Source organism: Alexandromys fortis, unplaced genomic scaffold (genome assembly GCF_014885135.2).
Source record: "Alexandromys fortis isolate MF-2015 unplaced genomic scaffold, M_Fortis_MF-2015_v1.1 scaffold_45, whole genome shotgun sequence".
NCBI classification, from domain to species: domain Eukaryota; kingdom Metazoa; phylum Chordata; class Mammalia; order Rodentia; family Cricetidae; genus Alexandromys; species Alexandromys fortis.
The window spans coordinates 5,058,263-5,080,703 of NW_026067926.1; the positions used below are offsets into that span (position 1 = coordinate 5,058,263).

At 36.9% G+C, this 22,441-nt stretch overlaps 2 protein-coding genes across 2 annotated transcripts in view; one reads left to right on the plus strand and one right to left on the minus strand.

Moving 5' to 3' along the window:
- LOC126502276 (phospholipid-transporting ATPase ABCA3-like) overlaps positions 1-22,441 on the minus strand; it is a 114,815-nt gene that overhangs the window by 68,937 nt on the left and 23,437 nt on the right. Inside the window, exons 8-10 of the mRNA XM_050143146.1 lie at positions 13,983-14,156; positions 8,778-8,959; positions 5,958-6,092 (exon numbers count right to left, since the gene is read on the minus strand). Coding sequence (XP_049999103.1) covers positions 5,958-6,092; positions 8,778-8,959; positions 13,983-14,156 — 491 coding nt within the window. The remainder of the gene's footprint in view (positions 1-5,957; positions 6,093-8,777; positions 8,960-13,982; positions 14,157-22,441) is intronic.
- On the plus strand, positions 9,266-11,551 carry LOC126502327 (heat shock cognate 71 kDa protein-like). The gene has a single exon (XM_050143230.1). It carries the CDS (start codon positions 9,337-9,339, stop codon positions 11,275-11,277), a length of 1,941 nt encoding a protein of 646 aa, XP_049999187.1. The 5' UTR covers positions 9,266-9,336; the 3' UTR covers positions 11,278-11,551.

Genomic DNA, 22,441 nt, shown 5'->3' on the forward strand with positions numbered 1-22,441 from the left:
TCCTTATAACCCTGCTACTACTTTTTCTCTCCCAGATGCCTCTGGCTGTTCTCTCTCTATTATCTACTCCATAGAGAAGTTATGTCATCAGTTTATATAGTCACTATTGTCCTCTAGGTTGGGCATAACTTTGTATCTCTAAATATCTACCAGAAAAATATTTCCTCTGTTTCTCAAAATTGGCATGTCTAAGACATTGAAATATTAACATAAATTTCAGTCAATTTAAAAATCAACATTATCCTTTGAAAGTATATTCAACTCTTCCTTCTAACTCAGTGACTATCCTCATTCACTTCAATATGCAAACCAAAAGGGAAACTTGAATATAATCTCACACCTTAACATAAGTCACATATAAATCCCTACTTTACTAAAGCCTTCACAAAACATGATGAAACAAAAGATTTGGGCAAACAAAATACAGATATGATCAACATTATGAGGAAAATAAAGAGACTAAAATGGTACATGTGGTAGTGATGAAATATCTTAATACAGGCCAGGTTGCCCTAACTCCTGACCTTTTCCCCTTGAAAAAGTGGTTTTTTTTTTTTTTTTTTTTTTTTTTTTTTTTTTTTTTTTACAAGACCAATAGGATCCTCCTCCCTTCTGAGAAAGAGTCCTGAGAGGTTAAAAAAAATTGGTTCCTTTAGAGGAATGGCCTTGTGTGATACTTTATCAGGTGTGAAGTGACTGCAGCCTCCAGATTTTAAAACTCCTGCTCTGGGATAATGCATTTGTAAACTGTAAAGGTTAGTTTCTCATAGTAGTTTAATAAAATAATGATTGACCAGTAGCCAGGTAAGAAGTATAGACGGGACAACTAGACTAAGACAATTCTGGGAAGAGGAAAGGCAGAGTGTGATGCAGGAAAGCCACATGTAGAGGAAGCAAGATGAGAATGCCTCACAGAAAAAAGGTACCAAGCCACATGGCTAAACAAAAACAAGAATCATGGGTTAATTTAAATTGTAAAAGTTAGTTAATAGTATGGGTTAATTTAAGTTGTAAGAGCTAGTTAATTATAATCCTGAGTTAAAAGGCCAAACAGTTTATAATTAATATAGGCCTTTGTGTGTTTCTTTGGGACTGAATGGCTGTGGGATCAAGCAGAATAGAAACTTACATCCATAAATGACACCCAAATGTTTCGCAAGAATTTCCACATAAAGTCTGAGAAAGCTTTATTTATTTTTTTTATTTAAAAAAAAAAAGGAATTCTAGACAGACAACAGAGACAAGTGTAGCTTCTCGCGGATGTTTCCAGTAGGTTCCTCTGGTGGCAAGCAGAGGAGCAGCTCCTTTAAGAGAAGCTTCCTGACTCAGCATTAGCAGCAAAATCCCTGCAGCTCGTTTAAGAGGCTCTGCCACCAAACACTTAGATGGTGTTCATGAGAAGTTAGTTGCATGCTTCTTGATGATGGCATGGACCTAGAAACTCCACAGAGTTGTGGCAATAAATCTGGTTCATGCCAGTATCTCCACCATGAAGCTAGACTCTCTGGAAGTTAAGGAATGGGGCAAAGCCAGCTGCCAATGCCACAACTTTAATTCTAGCCATGCTGTTTATTAATCCTAGCAATGCTGATTAGCAGATTAAAGACTCATGTGCTCAGTAAAAGATAGATATATATAGTAAAGACAGTAAACTCTAAACGGTTTATAGTGTGTTTAAAAATAGACATAGGCTTGGAAGAGAAAAGAAAAAGGATAGAAAAAGTCCTGTAAAAAAGAAATACAGTAGCTGGGAGTGGTGGCGCAAGCCTTTAATTCCAGCACTTGGGCGGCAGAGGCAGGTGGATCTCTGTGAGTTCAAGGCCAGCCTGGTCTAAAGAGTGAGTTCCAGGACAGGCTCTGAAGCTACAGAAAAAATCTGTCTCGAAAAACTAGAAATTAAAAATAAAAATAAAAGAAATAGAGTAAGGAAAAAAACCAAAGGTGGAAAATACACAGAGACTCTGGATACTGTGTGCTATTGTGTTGTCTATGAATTGTTTGAGTGCTGAAAAAGGAGCAACAGCTGTTAAAAGGTATTTGATTATAAATCCAGCTGGATTAATCCAACCTATATATTTAGAAAATGTCTTGAATCAAAATTTAAGAAAAAAAATGTCACTCTGGAGAAAAGATTTTGCTTTTGTTTCCACAGGAAATGAAAGTATGCAGATTCATTCTGGGTTAAGGAAAATAAGGATTGATGGAGGAAGACCCCCTGAAAAAAAATCTCCAATATAAACAGATAGTCCAGATGATCCAACATTTCAGAGCACCTCTGTTGCAGTTTCCTCTGAGTTCTACATTCAGAACAGTTTAAGACTGTTGGCTGAGATGATTCAGCCTCAGAGAATACTCTAGTCAGGACTTGATCATAATCCTAAATTTCTTTGGGTCTCTATAAGATTACCAGTGCTCCTAATCAGCAGGAATTAGTCATCTAGAAAACTATGCCCACATTCCCAAAAAATTGATTACGGATGTTTGTCTTTGTTTAGTGTGTTGGTTACAAGTTGGTATGGATAATAGTCAGGAAAAAAGATTAAGGAGATTAGATTCATGGTCTTGTTTTAAAAAGCAAAAAGGGGGAAATGCTATGGGATAATGCTTTTGTATATTGTAAAGTTTAGTCCCTCATTTTGGTTTAATAAAATGCTGATTGACCAGTAGCCAGGCAGGAAGTATAGGCAGGGAAATCAGACTAAGCAATTCTGGGAAGAGGAAAGGCAGAGTGTGAGTTACAAGTCAGACACAGAGGAAGTAAGATGAGAATGCCTCACTGATAAAAGGTAACAAGTCATGTGGCTAAACACAGACAAGAATTATGGGTTAATTTAAGTTGTAAGAGCTAGTTAAGGGGCTGGAGAGATGGCTCAGCAGTTAAGAGCACTGACTGCTCTTCCACAGGACCCAGGTTCAATTCCCAGCACCCACATGGCAGCTCACAACTGTCTGTAACTCCTGTTCCAGGGGATCTGACAACTTCACAACAATGCACATAAAATAAAGTTAAATAAATCATAATAAATTATTTTTAAAAAAGAGCTAGTTAATAATAAACCTGAGCTAATGGGTCAAACAGTCTATATTTAATATAAACCTCTGTGTGTTTCTTTGGGAACTGAGCAGCTGCGGGAGAGATGTGACAGAAACTTGCATCCACAAATCCTCATACTCCTTTGTGGTACCAAGAATCTCCCCCCAGCATGAGCTTGCTGTTGGTCAGCTGGCTAGAAGACTTACTGTACTCTTAATTAGTTTAATAAAGTGTAGTGATTTGGAATTTTATTGCATGGATTAATTCAGTGTTACATATGAAACAAAAGTTTTATCAGGAATAAAAAAAAAGGCATTCTAGAAACCAAAGGAAAAATCACTTCCATGATATTTTCAAATCTTACACAGTTCAAGGACTTTGGCATAATAAACTCTCTGGCATTGGACAGACTATAAAAAAGACTTGTGTTTCAATCATGAGGAATAATTAACTGTTGATTAAACAAAGCATATATGAAATAATCAAACTACTGCTAAGAAATTGAACTGCTTCAAAAGCAAAATAATAATATTTAATAATAATATTTAACAGAAACAAAAAACACCCAGTATGCCAGGCAGTGGCACATGCCCTTAATCCCAGCACTCGGGAGGCAAAGGTAGGTAGATCTCTATGAATTCGAGGCCAGCCTGATCTACAAGAGCTAGTTCCAGGGCAGGCTGCAAAGTTGCAGAGAAATCCTATCCTAAAAAAAAAACAAAAACAAAGAAACAAACAAAAACACCTAGTACCCTCCCTTCTGTGAAGTACAGATTTTCTTGAGTTAATAAAGCCAGAAAGAGATCCAAGGGGAAACTATTTTTAATAAAAATCACCAAATTGTACAAAACTAGTGACAAATGTTTTATAAGGTATCAGAAAATAAAAGAACATTATAGGTAGCAAAATAAGAACTGAAAGAGAATTTTTTCACTGGAAATAATGCTTATGAAAAGATACAACTCCTTTGTTGAAAATCAGGTGTTTATAGGTTTGTGTGTTAATATCTGGATCTTCTATTCGATTCCATTGTTCAACATCTCTGTTTTTATGCCAATACCAAGCTGTTTTCATTACTGTAGCTCTGTAACAGAGCTTGAAGTCAGGGATGGTAATGCCTCCGGAAGTACTTTTATTGTATAGGATTGTTTTGGCTATCCTGGGTTTTTTGTTTTTCCATATAAAGTTGATTATTGTTCTCTCAAGGTCTGTGAAGAATTTTGTTGGGATTTTGATGGAAATTGCATTGAATCTATAGATTGCTTTTGGGAGAATTGCCATTTTTACTATGTTGATCCTCCCAATCCAAGAGCAAGTAAGATCCTTCCATTTTCTGGTATCCTCTTCAATTTCTTTCTTCAAAGACTTAAAGTTCATGTCAAATAGATCTTTCACTTCCTTGGTTAGAGTTACCCCCAAGATATTTTATGCTATTTGTGGCTATAGTGATAGGTGATGCTTCTCTGATTTCCCTCTCTGTTTCTTTATCCTTTGTGTATACGAGGCCGACTGACTTTTTGGAGTTGATCTTGTATCCTGCCACATTACTGAAGGGTTTTTTTTATCAGCTGTAGGAGTTCTTTGGTTGAGTTTTTGGGGTCGCTTATGTACACTATCATATCATCTGCAAATAACGAAAGTTTAACTTCTTCCTTTCCAATTCGAATCCCCTTGATCTCCTTATGTAGTCTTATTGCTATTGCTAGAACTTCAAACACTATATTGAAGAGGTATGGAGAGAGTGGACAGCCTTGTCTTGTTCCTGATTTTAGTGGGATGGCTTTGAATTTCTCTCCCTTTAATTTGATGTTAGCTGTCGGCTTGCAGTATATAGCTTTTTTTATATTTAGGTATAAACCTTGTATCCCTAATCTCTCTAAGACCTTTATCAGTAAACCTCAAACCTAAAGACGTAATATAAGATTATCTCCTTCCTGAGATTAGGAACATGTTTAGTGAAGCATAACTCACAATGCCCAAGACAAGTAAAAATCTGTTAATCGATAAATAAATGGATAAAGATGTGAGACACAGCTGGAATATTATTTGATCACAAAAAAGGAAATTCTGATATCTGTAACACATGAACAAATCCCAGAGAACATTTTAATGGATATACGCCAGAGAGAGAGAGAGGCAAAAACTATCATTTCAATTTCATGCAAAATCTGAAAATGCCACATTTGGAGAGAGTGGATCAGTGGTTATCAAGTACTGAGGGAAAAAGAGATATTGGTTAAAAGGCACCAATTTTCAGTTGTACATAAATAAACCTTGGGGCCTAATTACAACATACAATGGTAGTTCATAATTTAGCATTGTTTATCTGAATGTGATGAAAGCGAATTTAAATTTTTTTCATTAATATGAACTATCAAAACCTATGGATGGTAATGGATGTGAAAAATGTGTCTGCGGTAAATATTTCCACAATACACATGTATACCAATCATAAAATACCTAAAATAAATGAAAGTTTTATGTGCTAATTATAACCCATTAAATCTGGAAAAATAAATTTCGGAACAATAGTATGGCAACATCTATAATATAAAATTTGATATTCAATGAAAACACTTAGAAAATGAAGACGAAATAAAGATTGTTTCAGATTTAAGAATGAAAGTAAAGCATAAAGACGGAGCAAATAACACAACATTGTAAACATATATCTATACTTATATGATTTATTAAACACAGCTCCAACCAAGCTCTGGTTCTTAGGGGACAATTATATTTATTATGATGCAAATAAATCAATTAAAACATCTCTTTTTTCAGAGTAGCCAAAGATAAACAATCTATATTTATTATGATGCAAATAAATCAATTAAAGCATCTCTCTTTCCGGAGTAGCCAAAGATAAACAATCTCAATGGACACAAGCAGTTTTTGGTTCCTGCAGAAGTATTTGAAACAATACCTTGTGCAAACATTTGATCTGTATACCTGCCACCAAGTTGGTAGGTTCAGCCTCAAAGCAGTTATGTTTTGTGGGTAAGCACTTCGTCTCTTCTGCAGTCTTTCTAATTTTTGGTTTGCCAAACCAGTATGAGCGCTACAGAAAAAGATAAAAGATCATTACCAAAATAAGCATTAAAAAATTTTTGTATCAATTTGCGTTTCTAAAGGTTTAAATCAGGCCAAACAAATAAGTCTGTGCTATCCAGGGTTTATTGTTTATCTTTACTGCACACTTGGATGGGGTAAAAAAGAGCGTGTATTATGCAATTTTATTAATGAACAAACAAAATGTAACTAACAACAACAAAAACTGTTTTGTGAAAGGGGGAGAAAACATAAAGTTGGATGGGTGGGCAGGGAGACGGGGAGTGTCTGGGAGGAGTTTGGAAAGGAAAAAAAAACATGGTTGAAACATATATAATAAAAATATAATAAAAAAATCTTAAGTAGAAAAAAAAAGAAACTGAACTCTGAATACACCCATAACAAAGTGAATCAGTGATCAGTAACATTCCTATAAAGCCTATACTAGATAGCTTCATTAGGAAAATTTCTCAAACATTTAAACAAAAAATTATCAGTTTTTATTCAACTCTTCCAAAAACATAAGGGAATACCCCTAACTCATTGAGAAATCAGTATCATCTGGACGCCAAACCAGACAAAGACAAAGAAGAAAACTATAGATCTTATAATATGGATGCAAAAATCTTCAATTCAATACCAACAAACCGAATCTCCTAGTATATTAACATGATCATATGTCATTACAAAGTGAAATGTATTTCAGAGATGGTTCCAGATACTATAATCAATCAATGCAGTATCACATTAATAGGATAAAAGAAAATTATATTATAGGATCATTTTAGTTTGTGCATGATAAAAATACTTAGGAATTTAGAAACAGAAAAGTGTTTTTGTGAAACTCTCCCAAACTTACAAATAACAATACTCAATGAGGAAAGATTGAAAACTGTCTCTTAAAGCATGAACAAGACACAGAAGATGTCTGCTTTCACCTTTAACACTCATCACCTTTGTAGGACAAGGGGCAGCTAAAGCAGTGAGCTAGTAAAACAAAACCACAAGTAATGGGAACAGAAGAGGTGAAACTGTATTTAAGGAGGGCACAGTCCCACACATCCATAAACCTACAAACAACCAGAACTAGCAAACAGAGAGACAAAATGGGCAAGATCAACATACAATAATTGTTTATTTACTCATCCTGTTGTATGGCTGTATAATATTCCATATCTCACTGGAGGACATATAGTTTTATCTCTTATCTACGGTGAATATGACTATTTTTAATTATTTTGAGTATGTAGCTAGTGATGTAACTACTAGTTCTTATGGTACTTCTATGTTTAAGGTTTTGGAAACTATCTGAGCATATATTTTTGTTGCCCCCCCCCACATTAAGTACTAAGGTTCTATTCCTTCACTGCTACTCCTTTTTATAGTAGTTATCCTCATAGGTTTTATGTGACACATAATTGAATTTCTTGATAACTAATCATAGGTATGATATTTATGTGCCTATTGGTTTTTGTATATCTTGTTTAAAGACATAAATTCAGGTTCTGTGCCCATTCGGTAATTGTTGTTTGCTTTTTTTATGTATCTGATACCCTAAACCCTTCTTTCATATATGATTTGCAAATATTCTCTCCCATTCTATAAATTGTCCTTTTACTCATTATATTCTTTAACACTCAAAAGTTCTTAGTTTTTCTTTTCTTTTTTTTTTAAAGATTTACTTATTTATTATGTATACAACTTTCTGCCTCCATGTATACCCACACGCCAGAGGAAGGCGCCAGATCTCATTACAGATGGTTTGGAGCCACCATGTGGTTGCTGGGAATTGAACTCAGATGAATTGATTTTTATCTAATTGTTACTGTACACTGTAAATATACCAAGTATTAGAGACTTTATTTAAAAATTGGTAATTTTATGTCATATGTATTTCACTAAAAAAGTGAAGACTTCTAAGAACTAGGAAACAGTTTGACTCTGTATACTCTACATGAAGAACAAAACTGCAATGTATTTTTTAGTCATAAAACATGACATTTTTTAGTCAAATTATCTACAATTTTAATCTCCAGTATTTATGCAAAAACTGTTAGAGAGTAGTTTTCAAGGTAGAAAAACAGAAGTGATTTTTGGAACGTGAACGTGGAGCCATGACACTTGGCCAGAGTATCTTCACTGTGGATTACCCAGTCATTATAAGGAAGTATGAAGGAAAAGAAGTAAGCACTTTTCTACGCTACGCAAATAATGGTCAGCCCCATGAAAGGGACCAAGTGGTGAAACTAAGATACAGGAATTATTTAGTTTTCTCTTTCCTAGAATCTGAAAAAAATCACACATTAATTTGGAGTGGGTTTCCTTTGTTTCCCTACCTTCTAATCTAAGGGACTACACAGTCTGATTACAGAGAGGTCATGGCGCTTACAGTTGGAAAAGTTTCTGTGTTTTGTCCACACATGTTATGCAACTACATACAGGGGAATGGATAATGTGTCAATACTATTGGTGTATAGATTAGGTTGATCTGAATTTGACTTTTTAATTTGATTACACCATTTATGAAATAGGTTTACAAGGACCATAACCTTGTAAGGATTTAACAGCAGCATTAAAATTTACCATAAAGGGAGGTAGGAGGATCTCAGAAAGTTGAAGGAGGGGAAACCATAATCAGACTATATTGCATGAAAATAATTATTTTCAGTAAAAGAAAAACAGAAAAAAAACTTACCATAAGGAAAAAGTACCATGGTTGAGGTACACCATACTGCCCAGGAAACACAGTTTCTACATACCAGGTAACAAGGCTGTATAACAAAGCATCAAGCAAAAGCATTCCAAACATATAACCAAAGAGGAGGTTATCCTCAAGACTGGCTGGTGTCCAAAGGTTACGCCATTTAACACCAATCTCTGAAATGAAAAGGAGACACTGGGCATGGATGAAATCTTTGTGACTTGGTATTTTGTACTATGGATTACCTATCTGTTGGTAACTCTTAGCAATTGTGTTACTACAGAAAATAATGGATGCATCCCCCCTCCCTTTTTTCTTCAAAACCTTTAAGAACAATTAGGAATGATTAAAATGAAATGAATAAGTGAAAGAAACAAAGAAAAAGAACAGCAAAGAAAAAATAGATTTAAGAGACTCTATCTTGTTACTTTCCCCTCAAGCTAATTTACCACAGAAACAAGAATAAGAATGTCTAGATTGAACGCGGCGCCAGCTTTGGGGGAAATCAGTGCGGTGTCCTCGCCAGCACAGCCGGGCCTACACGCGAGCAACCATGTCTAAGGGACCTGCAGTCGGTATTGATCTTGGCACCACCTACTCGTGTGTGGGAGTCTTCCAGCACGGGAAGGTGGAGATTATTGCCAATGACCAGGGTAACCGAACCACACCAAGCTATGTGGCTTTTACTGACACGGAACGATTGATTGGGGATGCTGCGAAGAATCAGGTTGCGATGAACCCCACCAACACAGTTTTTGATGCCAAACGTCTGATCGGACGAAGGTTTGATGATGCCGTTGTACAGTCTGACATGAAGCACTGGCCCTTCATGGTGGTGAACGATGCAGGCAGGCCCAAGGTCCAAGTAGAGTACAAAGGAGAAACAAAAAGCTTCTACCCAGAGGAGGTGTCCTCTATGGTTCTGACTAAGATGAAGGAGATTGCAGAAGCTTATCTGGGGAAGACGGTTACCAATGCTGTGGTCACAGTGCCAGCCTACTTCAATGATTCTCAGCGGCAGGCAACAAAAGATGCTGGAACTATTGCTGGCCTCAATGTCCTTCGAATTATCAATGAGCCGACTGCTGCTGCTATTGCCTATGGGCTAGATAAGAAGGTTGGAGCTGAAAGGAACGTGCTGATCTTTGACTTGGGAGGTGGTACTTTTGATGTGTCCATCCTCACAATTGAGGATGGAATTTTTGAAGTCAAATCAACAGCTGGAGACACCCACTTGGGTGGAGAAGACTTTGACAACAGAATGGTCAACCATTTCATTGCTGAGTTTAAACGAAAGCACAAGAAGGACATCAGTGAGAACAAGAGAGCTGTCAGGCGTCTGCGTACTGCCTGTGAACGGGCGAAGCGCACCCTCTCCTCCAGCACCCAGGCCAGTATTGAGATTGATTCTCTCTATGAGGGAATCGACTTCTATACCTCCATTACCCGTGCTCGATTTGAAGAATTAAATGCTGACCTGTTCCGGGGCACTCTGGACCCTGTAGAAAAGGCTCTTCGAGATGCCAAACTAGACAAGTCTCAGATCCATGATATTGTCCTGGTGGGTGGTTCTACCAGAATCCCCAAGATTCAGAAGCTTCTGCAGGACTTCTTCAATGGAAAAGAGCTGAACAAGAGCATCAACCCTGACGAAGCTGTTGCTTATGGTGCAGCTGTCCAGGCAGCCATTCTATCTGGAGACAAGTCTGAGAATGTTCAGGATTTGCTGCTCTTGGATGTCACTCCTCTTTCCCTTGGTATTGAAACTGCTGGTGGAGTCATGACTGTCCTCATCAAGCGCAATACCACCATCCCTACCAAGCAGACTCAGACTTTCACCACCTACTCTGATAACCAGCCGGGTGTGCTCATTCAGGTGTATGAAGGTGAACGAGCCATGACCAAGGATAACAACCTGCTTGGAAAGTTTGAACTTACAGGCATCCCTCCAGCACCCCGTGGTGTTCCCCAGATTGAAGTCACTTTTGACATCGATGCCAATGGCATCCTCAATGTTTCTGCTGTAGATAAGAGCACAGGCAAGGAGAACAAGATCACCATCACCAATGACAAGGGCCGCTTGAGCAAGGAGGATATTGAGCGCATGGTCCAGGAAGCTGAGAAATACAAAGCTGAAGATGAAAAGCAGAGAGATAAGGTTTCCTCCAAGAATTCCCTGGAGTCTTACGCTTTCAACATGAAAGCAACAGTTGACGATGAGAAACTTCAAGGAAAGATCAATGATGAGGACAAACAGAAGATCCTAGACAAGTGCAACGAGATCATCAGTTGGCTGGATAAGAACCAGACTGCAGAGAAGGAAGAATCTGAACACCAGCAGAAGGAACTGGAGAAAGTCTGCAACCCGATCATTACCAAGCTGTACCAGACTGCTGGTGGGATGCCTGGAGGAATGCCTGGCGGCTTCCCTGGTGGAGGAGCTCCTCCATCTGGTGGTGCTTCTTCAGGGCCCACCATTGAAGAGGTGGATTAAGTCAATCCAAGTAGAGGTGTAGCATTGTTCCACAGGGAAACATTTGAAGGACCCAAATTTAGCAAGTTACATGGCAGTTTCAAATTCAAACTGCTACAATAAATTTACTGGGCATTCTCAATACTTGAACATGGAACGTGTGCACAGAGTGAAGTAAGCATTGCACTTTATAAGCACTGTATCCTAAGTGGAAAATGCAATGTCTATAATAAAACAGGTGGAAAATGGAATGTCTAATAAAAATATTTAAATTGGCACCAAAAAAAAAAAAGAATGTCTAAATGTGTAAAATATATCCAACGGCACTGAAGATGGACTGCCTACCAATCGTGAGACAAAAACAAGGAGTTTAGCTTAGCATGGATGGAAGGGCCAAAAGGAAGTTACCAAAAGGGAAAAAAATGCTTTTTCTTTCCTGCCTCTATAACCGGAAAGGAATTAGGTTTGCAAAGAACCCTGCTTCAAAAGGCAAGAGTTAAAAAGGATAACACCTCATTAAGTTAATCTGTTCTTTAACTCCGGCCTCTTTCCCTCCTCAAAACTTCCATGAACAATGTATTTTCTTTAAAAAAAGGGTGGTAATATGCGAAAAATATTCTGTGGAATCAAAATGATTATCAAAACTTAATCCATTTTGAGAGGTAATAAACAATAAACTAGAAATCACAAAAAAACAGGAGTCTAAATATACACCACAGAAAACTTCCTGTAAGCTAAAAAGTCCTCCTGCCTCAAACAAAGTAGAGAGAAAAGAGACAATAACTAATGTAAAATTGATAAATCTGATATAAACAAGTGATTTGGAAACTAAAAGGTTGTGCTCTTCCACAATAAACCAATGGAAATATGACACCCAGACGAAATAATGTGGGTTGTTAATACTTCCTGCAAAATAAGAATCACAGAAGTAGAAGTATCTACAAAGAAACAACATGCACATTCCTCTGATAGTCTTCTTATTGGGAAGTCTTTATTCACAGATGAGAAAATTAAGCATTCTTATTTTTACATTACTGGCAAATAGAACAAAAATTTCACTAAGTCCTGATTGTAGCACCATTAATAAAAACCCAGAGACAGATACTGGGGTTCAACCTGAAGGTCAGAAAAGCAAAACAGTCAGCTCTTACCTCTACCTCAGTACTAAATGGCGATCCTGCCTCCAGGAAGCTCAGAATGAGACTGTGTGTCAGAGCAGTCTCCTTACGTTTTATATTCCTCTTTAGGGCTGGGATTTAAAGCTTGCGCCACTACTACCCAGTTTCTATGTTTCTATGGCAACTAGTGTGGCTACTGGAATTAAAGGTATGTGTCACCATTGCCTGGTCTATAAGGCTGACCAGTGTTTTACACTCCAATCTTCAGGCAAGCTTTATTTATTAAAATACAAATGAAACATCACTATACCTGACAATAGTTTTCATAGAACATAATGAAATTGATCCTAAAATTCAGATTTAAAGTAACCTGAATGACTAGAGATTAGCAAGATATACAATACTAACACATTAACAGTTCGTGGAATGTGGTTCTCACCTTTAATCCCAACATTATGGAAGCATAGTGAAGTAGATTTCTATGAGTTTGAGACCAGCCTAGTTTACATTGTAAGTTCTAGGCCAGCCAGGGCTAAATAGTGAGATTCTATGTCAAACAAAACAAAACCCAAACCAACAACAAAAACCCAAAACTAGTATCAAGTTATAAAATTCTGTGACATTGATATTAAAAACTCTAAAAAATCAGTATGTTATAATTAGAGTTATCTGTTTGATAGTCACTGTAATACAAATAAAATTTAAGATATAAGTACTTTATAAGACAGTACTTTTATAGGCTAGACATTTAAAAAAATAATCTATAGTCTTGCAATGTTGTACAGGATGGTCTCAAACTCTTGGACTCAAGTTCCAGCTCAGCCTCCAAAGTAATTGGGATATAGTCATTATCTCCTTGCCTCATATATGTTAGCATTTTTGCAATTAGGAATTTTTTTTCAGATTAACATACACATAAATTGCTGTGGATAACAGGAAGAACCATAAGCCACCTAAACACATATGGAAAAGGAAGTGGTTGATTCAACTTATTATGATGCAATACTAAACAATGTTACAAAAATAATAAAAGTACATCCTTGAATGGAGAAAAGTTCAAGTTTTTTTTTTTTAGAGAATAAAAATAATAAAAGTTCTTAAAAGATTTATTTGACAGTGTAAGTTCACAGAAAAAGGAGACGGGACAATTTGAACTTTAGATTTTTCTTTTCTTTAAAAACTTTTGTTCATTGGTAATTTCATACACAAATACATACATTTAGGATATATTTACCCCTTGTGCCTCACTCTAACTCACTCATCCTGACTTCCTCCCTATCCCTTTCTCAATTTTATAGGAAGAACCATAAGCCTTTTCTTTTATAACCCTTGAATCCAATTAGTGCTGTCCATACATGCATGTATGTAGGACACCATCAAGCTTGGGCAACTTATCATGGGCTATAGTGCTGAAGAAAACTGATATTTTCCCTTTGCCTATTAACTGCCAATAGCTTTACTTCTGGGTGTGGGAGCTTTAGATTTCTCATATTTTACATAACCACCTATATAATAAACAAATTTGGGGAAAATATAACATTTTCCTACCTTCTTATTTCCTGTGTACCCAGTTTCCTAAGAATTAAATCAGTAAATACCAATACTCACCTTTTATTTCCAACTTGATTAAAAGATTAATCCCCAGTGCCAATGCAACATTTGCGCTCAGACAGGCAGCCACCTTGGTAGTAAGGTCCAATGTTCCATAGTTTTCAGAGATGAAGTTATAGGGAAAGAAACTGGCAAAAAACAGGAGGTTTCCAGCAGAAGCAGCTACATGAGCTTCAAATAAGAAACTGCAATTACCTTTTTATACTACAAGAGAGTACTAATGATGTTGAATATTAATAAGATTGTTTCCAAAAATTTACTGTTTCCAGTCTTACCTATAAAACAAGACAGAATAACTGAGCATGTAGACAACAGATAACTGCTAAGTACTGGATGTTGTTAAGCCCATAAGCATAGAATTTTGTTATGTTGAACCTGCTCTTTTCTGAAGAGAAATGGAGGGGGAGGTGTGGGTTTGGGGGAGAGAGGAGGTAGAGGAAAACTGGGAGAAGTGGAGGGAGGAGAAACTGATCAGGATGTAGTGAAGGAGAGAAGAATTAAAAATAAAAGAGAAATAAATTCTCATCAAAATATTAGTAGACATAAAATCAGTGTTATACAGAAAGTAATGGAAAACCCAATAAAATCGCAAGACACTACTTCCTAACATCAATTTAGACAAAGCAGCAGCCTATAAAATGGAAAAAGATTTTTTACCAACTACACATACCATTGATAGCTACTATCCAAAATATATAAAGAACTCAAAAAACTAAACATCAAGAAAATAACTCGATAAAAAATGGGGTACAAATCTAAATATAATTCTCAAAAGAGTAACCTCAAAATAGCTCAGAAACACTTCAAATAATGTTCAAATAATATTCAACATCTATAGCCCTCAGGGAATTGATTGTGATTACATCTTAAACCTGTCAAAATGGCTAAGATCAATAACACAAGTGACAGCTCATGTTAACAAGGATGTGAAGTAGGGGAACACTCCTCCATTGCTGGTGGGAGTGCAAGCTTGAACAGACACTATGGAAATCAGTACAGCAGTTCCTCAAAAACCTGGGAATATATTTACCTCAAGATTCAGCTGTACTACTCAAGGCATATACCCAAAGGATATATCATGAGGACACTTGCTCAACCATGTTCATTGTTGCTCTATTCATAAACTGGAAACAACCTAGATGTCCCTCAACAGATGAATGGATTAAGAAATTGTGGTACATTCACATAAAGGAGTATTACTTTCAGCCATTAAAAATGAAATTTTCAGATAAACAGAAGGAATTAGAAAATACCATCTTGAGTGAGGAAACTCAGATCCAGAAAGTCAGAAATGGTATGTATTTGCTTTTATGTAGATGTTAGCTACTAAGTCCACAATAAGCAACTAAATCCACAGAACAACAGAAGTAAGGTATAGAGTAAGGAAGTAGAGGTTACAGATAGATCTCCTTAGGAAAGGGAAATAGAATAGCTATGGGCTGCGGGGGGGGGGGGGGATGGCTGTAATGGGAGGATCAAGTGGAAAGGGGTAATGGGAGGAAGGAGGGAATATGAGGAAAGACAGCTAAAATTAAGGGCCATTTGAGGGGTAGCATGAAAACTTAATTCAATGGAAGCGTCCTAAAATGTATACATACATGAAGGTTATCAAAATGAAATCCTCAAATAATGGGAGGACAGGCCCCAACTGGACATCTCTTGTTACCAAACAAAGCTTCTAGTGCCAGGATTGGATTACATCTAATTGAGTTATTGCCTAAAGGGGTCCCATGAGAACCCTCAACCCAGGCTGTTCCAAGATCATAGTTTTTTCTCTATAGACTGACAGCAAGGCCCCATGACTGAAGACAATACCTACACAACCCAATGAACAGCAGAAGTCGAGCTGGTGCCTCCATAGGGCCTTCACCCCTACATGCTAGTATCTTTGGTATAGGAAGATACTCTGCAGGCTGCCAAAGGAGAAATGTAAAAGCCCTTTCATCTGCAATGGTGTCCTGACTGCAAATATGCTAGTGCAATGGTGACACAGAGCTTGTGGGAGTAACCAACCAATATCTGACGTGACTTAAGGCTCACTCCAGGGGATGGAAACAATACTTGACACCGGGAGACCAAGAATTTGAGGCCAGGGGGATCTAAGGTAAAAGCAAACATTACTGTTCTAAAAAAAAATAGCATTATAATGACTTTTAATGACATTCTGCGCTGTCATATTCAGAGAAGTTTCCTCCTGTTTCTGGAACAAATGCAGAGACCCACAGCCAAACATTTTGCAAAGAATGAGAGATCTTTGAACTCATCCCTAAATGGGATATATCTATCAAATCCTTCCTCTCAGGGCTCAGGAAACCCTGTGGAAGAGGAGGGAGAAAGAGTGTAGGAGCCATAGGGGATGGAAGACACCAAGAAAACAATGCCCTCTCAATCAACATGATCAACACACAATAAACACACAGACTGAGGCAGCATGCACAGGACCTACATGGGTCTGCACCAGATGGAGCCCTAGACCTAAAAGGAATAGTTGACACCTTGGCCCTATGCCATACAGCAGCTCTAAATACTTAGGATAAGATTGAATAATCAGAAATGAGGACTGAGCCATTCACTAAAATTATACAAGGCCCAAAAGAAGACTTCACTGTTTTTTTGTTTTGTTTTGTCTTTTAACAAAGATTGACTTCAGTTGTAAATAGATGATAACAGATTTAGAAATCAGACGAATAATAATTGAATCTTTGGCTTTTGGAAATGATAACTCAGAATATAAAAGGGTGATCTGGCCTTTAAAAGAAAGATCAGCACCCATAGATGAATGGATTAGAAATACAGCTGGTATTGAATCTTATGCTTATGATACATAGATAATAGAAATGACATCTAAGAATTTTAAGAAAAATCAAAAGGTTAGATGTTTTAATTATGGCAAACCAGGCCATCTTAAAAGGGATTGTAGACAAGGTATTCCTAGGAACAATGTTTTTTTTTTTTTTCCTAGAAAGAATCCAAACAGAAGACTCTAGTCTTCTGGAATATGCAGATGGTGTGGCAAAGGTTAACACTGGACTAACAAATGCAGATCAACATGGCACAGACAACGTAATCCTTTGCCATTGGGAAATTCCAAAGGGGGCCTCTAGCAGGCCCCCATATCAAATTTGATTCAGTCATTACCTGTCAGCATTGGGGAAACTCCTCCACAGAGCAATTAAAAGACTTAATACCTGTTATGAAAAACCATACTGTTCTGGATGACAGAAGAGTTTTAGAAGATAAAATATCAGAAGAAACAATAAAGTAAATATTTTGGTAACTTCTATAAATGATCAAAGACCAAAGTTAAAATACAAATAAATGGCATCGTAATTGAGGGTTTAGTAGACACAGGGGCAGATGTAACAATAATTGCACCAAAGTCTTGGCATCCAAATTGGCTTCTTAGTGAGATCATTGTTAAACTTTCAGGGAACTTTATCTCAAGTAAAACGAAGTATAAGATGGGTCAAATGTATAGGGCTAGAAGGACAGAGAGAAAAATTAAAGCCATCTGCAGCTAACATAGCAATGAATTTATGGGGATGTGAATTGTGACAGCAATGGAATATCCAGATTAACATTACTCCAATCTCAGAAACAAACGATAAGCTAACATATATTTCTGAGAAAAATATTAAAAGGTAGTATAAAAATAGTCACCGATCATTCAGGTTGTACATAAACAGTACACAATAGCTGCTGATCTTTCAGAGGTAGCAGTAACCCTACCTTTAAAATGGCTAATTGATGAACCTGTTAGTTGGAATAATGACTTTTGACATCATAAAAATGAAAAGCACTAGAACAGCTGGTTCAGGAGCAGTTAAAGGCTCAAAAATATCAATGAATCAAACAGTTTTTATAATTTTCCTGTATTTGTCATTAAAAAGAAATCTGAAAAATGGAGAATAGTAACATGATGTGGGAGTGATTTCTTATTAATAAAGAAACTGCCTAGGCCCCTTGATAGGCCAACCCTTAGATGGGTGGAGTAAACAGAACAGAATGCTGGGAGAAAGAAGCTTAGTCGAGGAGTAGCCATGATTCTCCCACTCCAGACAGACGCAGGTTAAGATCTTTCCTGGTAAGCCAGCTCGTGGAGCTATACAGATTATTAGAAATGGGTTAGATAGATATGTAAGAGATAGCCAATAAGAAACTGAAACTAATGGGCCAGGCAGTGTTTAAAAGAATACAGTTTCAGTGTAATTATTTCGGGGCATAAGCTAGCTATGCGGGCGGCCGGGTGCCGGGGACGCAGCCCCGCCGCTTCCTCAACAGAGTGGCGCCCAACGTGGGGCTCGAACCCACGACCCTGGGATTAAGAGTCCCATGCTCTACCGACTAAAACTGCGCCCATGTTCCCAAAATATTGTTTATAAAGGTTCTTTTACATTTAAAGGGGGATATGATATAGATATGAATAATTTGCATTGGTATGGATTTTAAGGTCAATTTTGTTATATGTATATGTATTTCTGATATTGATTAAGGTATTGTGATTGTGTAGTTCATTTAAAATGTAATGTATAATTAGGAAATATAGGTTGTTAATGGATAATCATTGATAATAGTAAAGCTTGTAGTCGAGTTAGATTTTCTAGATATATAGAGATATATTTCAATTAAATAGGCATTCTTCATATCTTTCAAAGACTGCAGAATATGGCATTTAAATGTTTTAATAACTTAGGACTTTTCATGACAATGAGACATGTCTGCTCCTGGCAGCACCAGCTACTTCGAGAGGAAGATGGGCATCGAAGAGGAATCTTATGGAGTTGGATAGGCATTTGGGCAAGAAACTGCTCTTGCCTGGACTGTTGCATAAACTGAACACAGAGAACCCTCAGAGAGAGGACTGCTGAACTTGCCTAAAGGTGAGATGATCTTTCAGGGTTCCTGATCAATGAAAGAGTCTGCGAGACATTCTGCAGGACACAGCAGAAAGTGACTGAACTGTCTTTGGAATTTCCTGCTTCATGGAACTGTCTGCTGGAAACTATGGGCCTGTAGGCCAAAGATAAATGCCCCAACGGTACAAAAGAACTTTGGGTGACTGTCCAGGCAGCGAGATGTCTCTGTTGTTTCTAGAGCTTTGGATTTCTTGTTTGCTTAGGTAATATTATATCCTTCTGCAGTCTTTGATGGAATTGAAGAATGGTTAGTTATAGTTGTAGTTTTCCTTAGTTATGATAAAAGATTAAGTAGATAATAAATATTGTAACTGTAACTCTTACTTGATAACTGCTTTGTTATATGTAATTTTACTATGTTAAAGTTAAAGCCTTTAAACAGAAAAAGGGGAAATGATGTGGGAGTGATTTCTTAATAATAAAGAAACTGCCGAGGCCCCTTGATAGGCCAACCCTTAGATGGGTGGAGTAAACAGAACAGAATGCTGGGAGAAAGAAGCTTAGTCGAGGAGTTGCCATGATTCTCCCACTCCAGACAGACGCAGGTTAAGATCTTTCCTGGTAAGCCACCTCGTGGGCTACACAGATTATTAGAAAAGGGTTAGATAAATATGTAAGAGATAGCCAATAAGAAACTGAAACTAATGGGCCAGGCAGTGTTTAAAAGAATACAGTTTCCGTGTAATTATTTCGGGGCATAAGCTAGCTATGCAGGCGGCCGGGTGCCGGGGACGCAGCCCCGCCGCTCCCTCTACAGTAACAGACTTAAGAGCTATTATTAAGGTGATTCAGTCAATGGGTTCTTTACAGTCTGGACTTCCCTTGCCTTCTCTATTACCCAAAGGATGGTTTATTATAGTGAATGATTTAAAAAGACTGCAAATTAAAGCAAAATGGTTCAGAGTCTTTATGAATCTGTTCAAAAGCCAGAATTTTATGCTCTTCTCAGGGTATTATTAGATTTTCAAAACCTCCTCATATAGTTACTTACTCTCCATATGCAGAAAGAGTTGTTTTATATATTGAAACTGTTGAACTTATTCCAGATGATGCAGAATTAACTTTGTTATTTATTCAATTACAAGAAATCAGAAATAGAAATTGTCTCTTCTATATAATACATATCAGATTCCACATGGGCCTAACAGGCCCTCTAGCACAAAGTAATGATGAAATTTATCAGCTATTGGTAGGAAATATGCTAGAAGCCTTAGAATTTCATAAGAAACATCATTTCAATAGCAAGGGTTTACAAAAACATTTTTCTATCACTTGACAACAAGTCAAAGAAATTATAAGGAAATGTCCTACTTGTTCTTTGTATAACCAAATTCCACTACCTGAAAGAAGTAACACAAACTGCGTAGGACAATTTCAAGGTGGCTAGCTGATGTGGTCCAGCCTTATGCACTACTCCAGCCAGGACTTCAGATAAGTCCCACACTTTCCCATTACACAGGGAATGATAACAAATGATACAGCTAGCTCTCTTAGGACTTGATTGTTATTTCAATTTTCTCAGGTTCCCCTAGAGATGCTGACACCCCCAGACAGCAGGAAGTAATTTTAAGAACACAACACCCACATTCCCAAGAGGTGGGGTGGGTGGTTTTTGGTCATTCAGTGGGTTATGGATATTTGTTATCATTTGGGTGGGGGTTGTTACAAGTTGTTATTGGGAATGGTCAGGAAAAAAGCTGAACAAAGAACAACAGATTCAGGGACTGCATTCTGAAAAGAACAAAGGGGATACAGAAATGATAGGATAAAGGGACAGATTTTTGAATCTACTTTTAAATCCAAAGTAGTTTAACTACTAGTCTTAAATATTTTAAATTGGTATTTTTTTGTATAATGATACAAATTTGAGGTATTTTTGTTATACTGTATATGCTTCTATTCTAAGATATTTTTGTATATTGATACAAATTTAAGGTTATTTTTGTTAGAACTTACTGTGCATATATTTTTTTATAATTTCTATAGAAAATTTTATTCAACATACATTTTTCAGCAAAAAGGCAATATACAGGAGAGCTGGTGTACACTGCTGCTACAGAAACAAATGGAAGTACTGGGGAGGAAGGGACAAGAAGTATGGCTTGCTGATTCTATTTGCACCCAAAACTAGACATGCAGCTGGCAATAGCTCCAACAAGAGGACAAAGAGAGGACTCAAATAAAGCTACACGCAGAGTATCCAAGTTGACCAAGTTCACTTGCATTCACCAAACAGAAAATAACCTCCTCCCAGGGGCAAATTGTATAGGGTTTCATTCATTAAATATACAATTTCATTTTCCTTTGCAGCTCATTTAAGAATGTAAAGTAAATTTCTAGACCTTGAAAGTTATTATTACAAACTATTTAGGATAATAAAGAATTGCATGTTAGTAGTTAGTCACAATCAAACTTGTAGTCATTTTAGGTATGTTTTCAAGGTCAAACATATTTTAGATAGACAAGCCATCTTCAAATACTTCAAAAATCTACAGAATATGGCTTTTAAGATGTTTTAAAAAATATAAGGTTCTTTTTTAATGACAATGAGACTTGTCTGCTCCTGGAAGCACGAATATACTTCAGAGAAGATGACAGACACAAAAGAAATTCCATATGGAATTTACTTTTTTCGTGGCAAAAGTTAACTATGGGGCAAGACATTTTCCTTGCTTCAACTGCAGACAATGTGTTGTCCAGGTTGGACAAGCAGGACACAAAAGAAACAAATGCGTAACTTTGCTAAGACAAGTCAGGACAGTCCTTCAAAATTCCTGCTTCACAGAAAGGTCTGTCAGTTGTTGTAGGTCTGTAGGCTAAATATGGATGCCCCAACTTTGTAGATGGGTGACTGTCCAGGCAGCCAGATATTTCTGTCATTTTTTAGTTTTGGAAGTTGTTTGCTTTACACTTCCCATTTACTTAGGTAATATTATATCTTTCTCAGGTCTCTGATGGAGTTGAAGACTAGATATTTATAGTTTTTCTTATTACCAAATTCAGAAAAGAAACTCACAAAAAGGTGCAAAATGTATAAGTTTGAGAGACATAAAAGATAGTTCTGGGTTGGTAATATAAGTTAGGATAGAAAATGAATTAGGTACAACATTTTGGACTCATCAAGCTAGGATAGATAATGCAGTATTTTCTCTGAATTTACCAAAGGCAAATGGACTGAACAGTAGTTAATCTGATTTTTTTTTACCATATATATTTGTATACAGTTAATGTACTTATTGAATATAGTTTTACTATGTCAGAGTTAAAACCTTCCCTTTTTATACCCTCATCCATTTCTGGTGGGAATGCAAACTTGTGCAACCACTTTGGAAATCAGTGTGGCAGTTTCTCAGGAAATTCGGAATCAACCTACCCCTGGACCCAGCAATACCACTCTTGGGAATATACCCAAGAGATGCCCTATCATATGACAAAAGCATTTGTTCAACTATGTTCATAGCAGCATTATTGGTAATAGCCAGAACCTGGAAACAACCTAGATGTCCTTCAATGAAAGAATGGATGAAGAAAGTGTGGAAT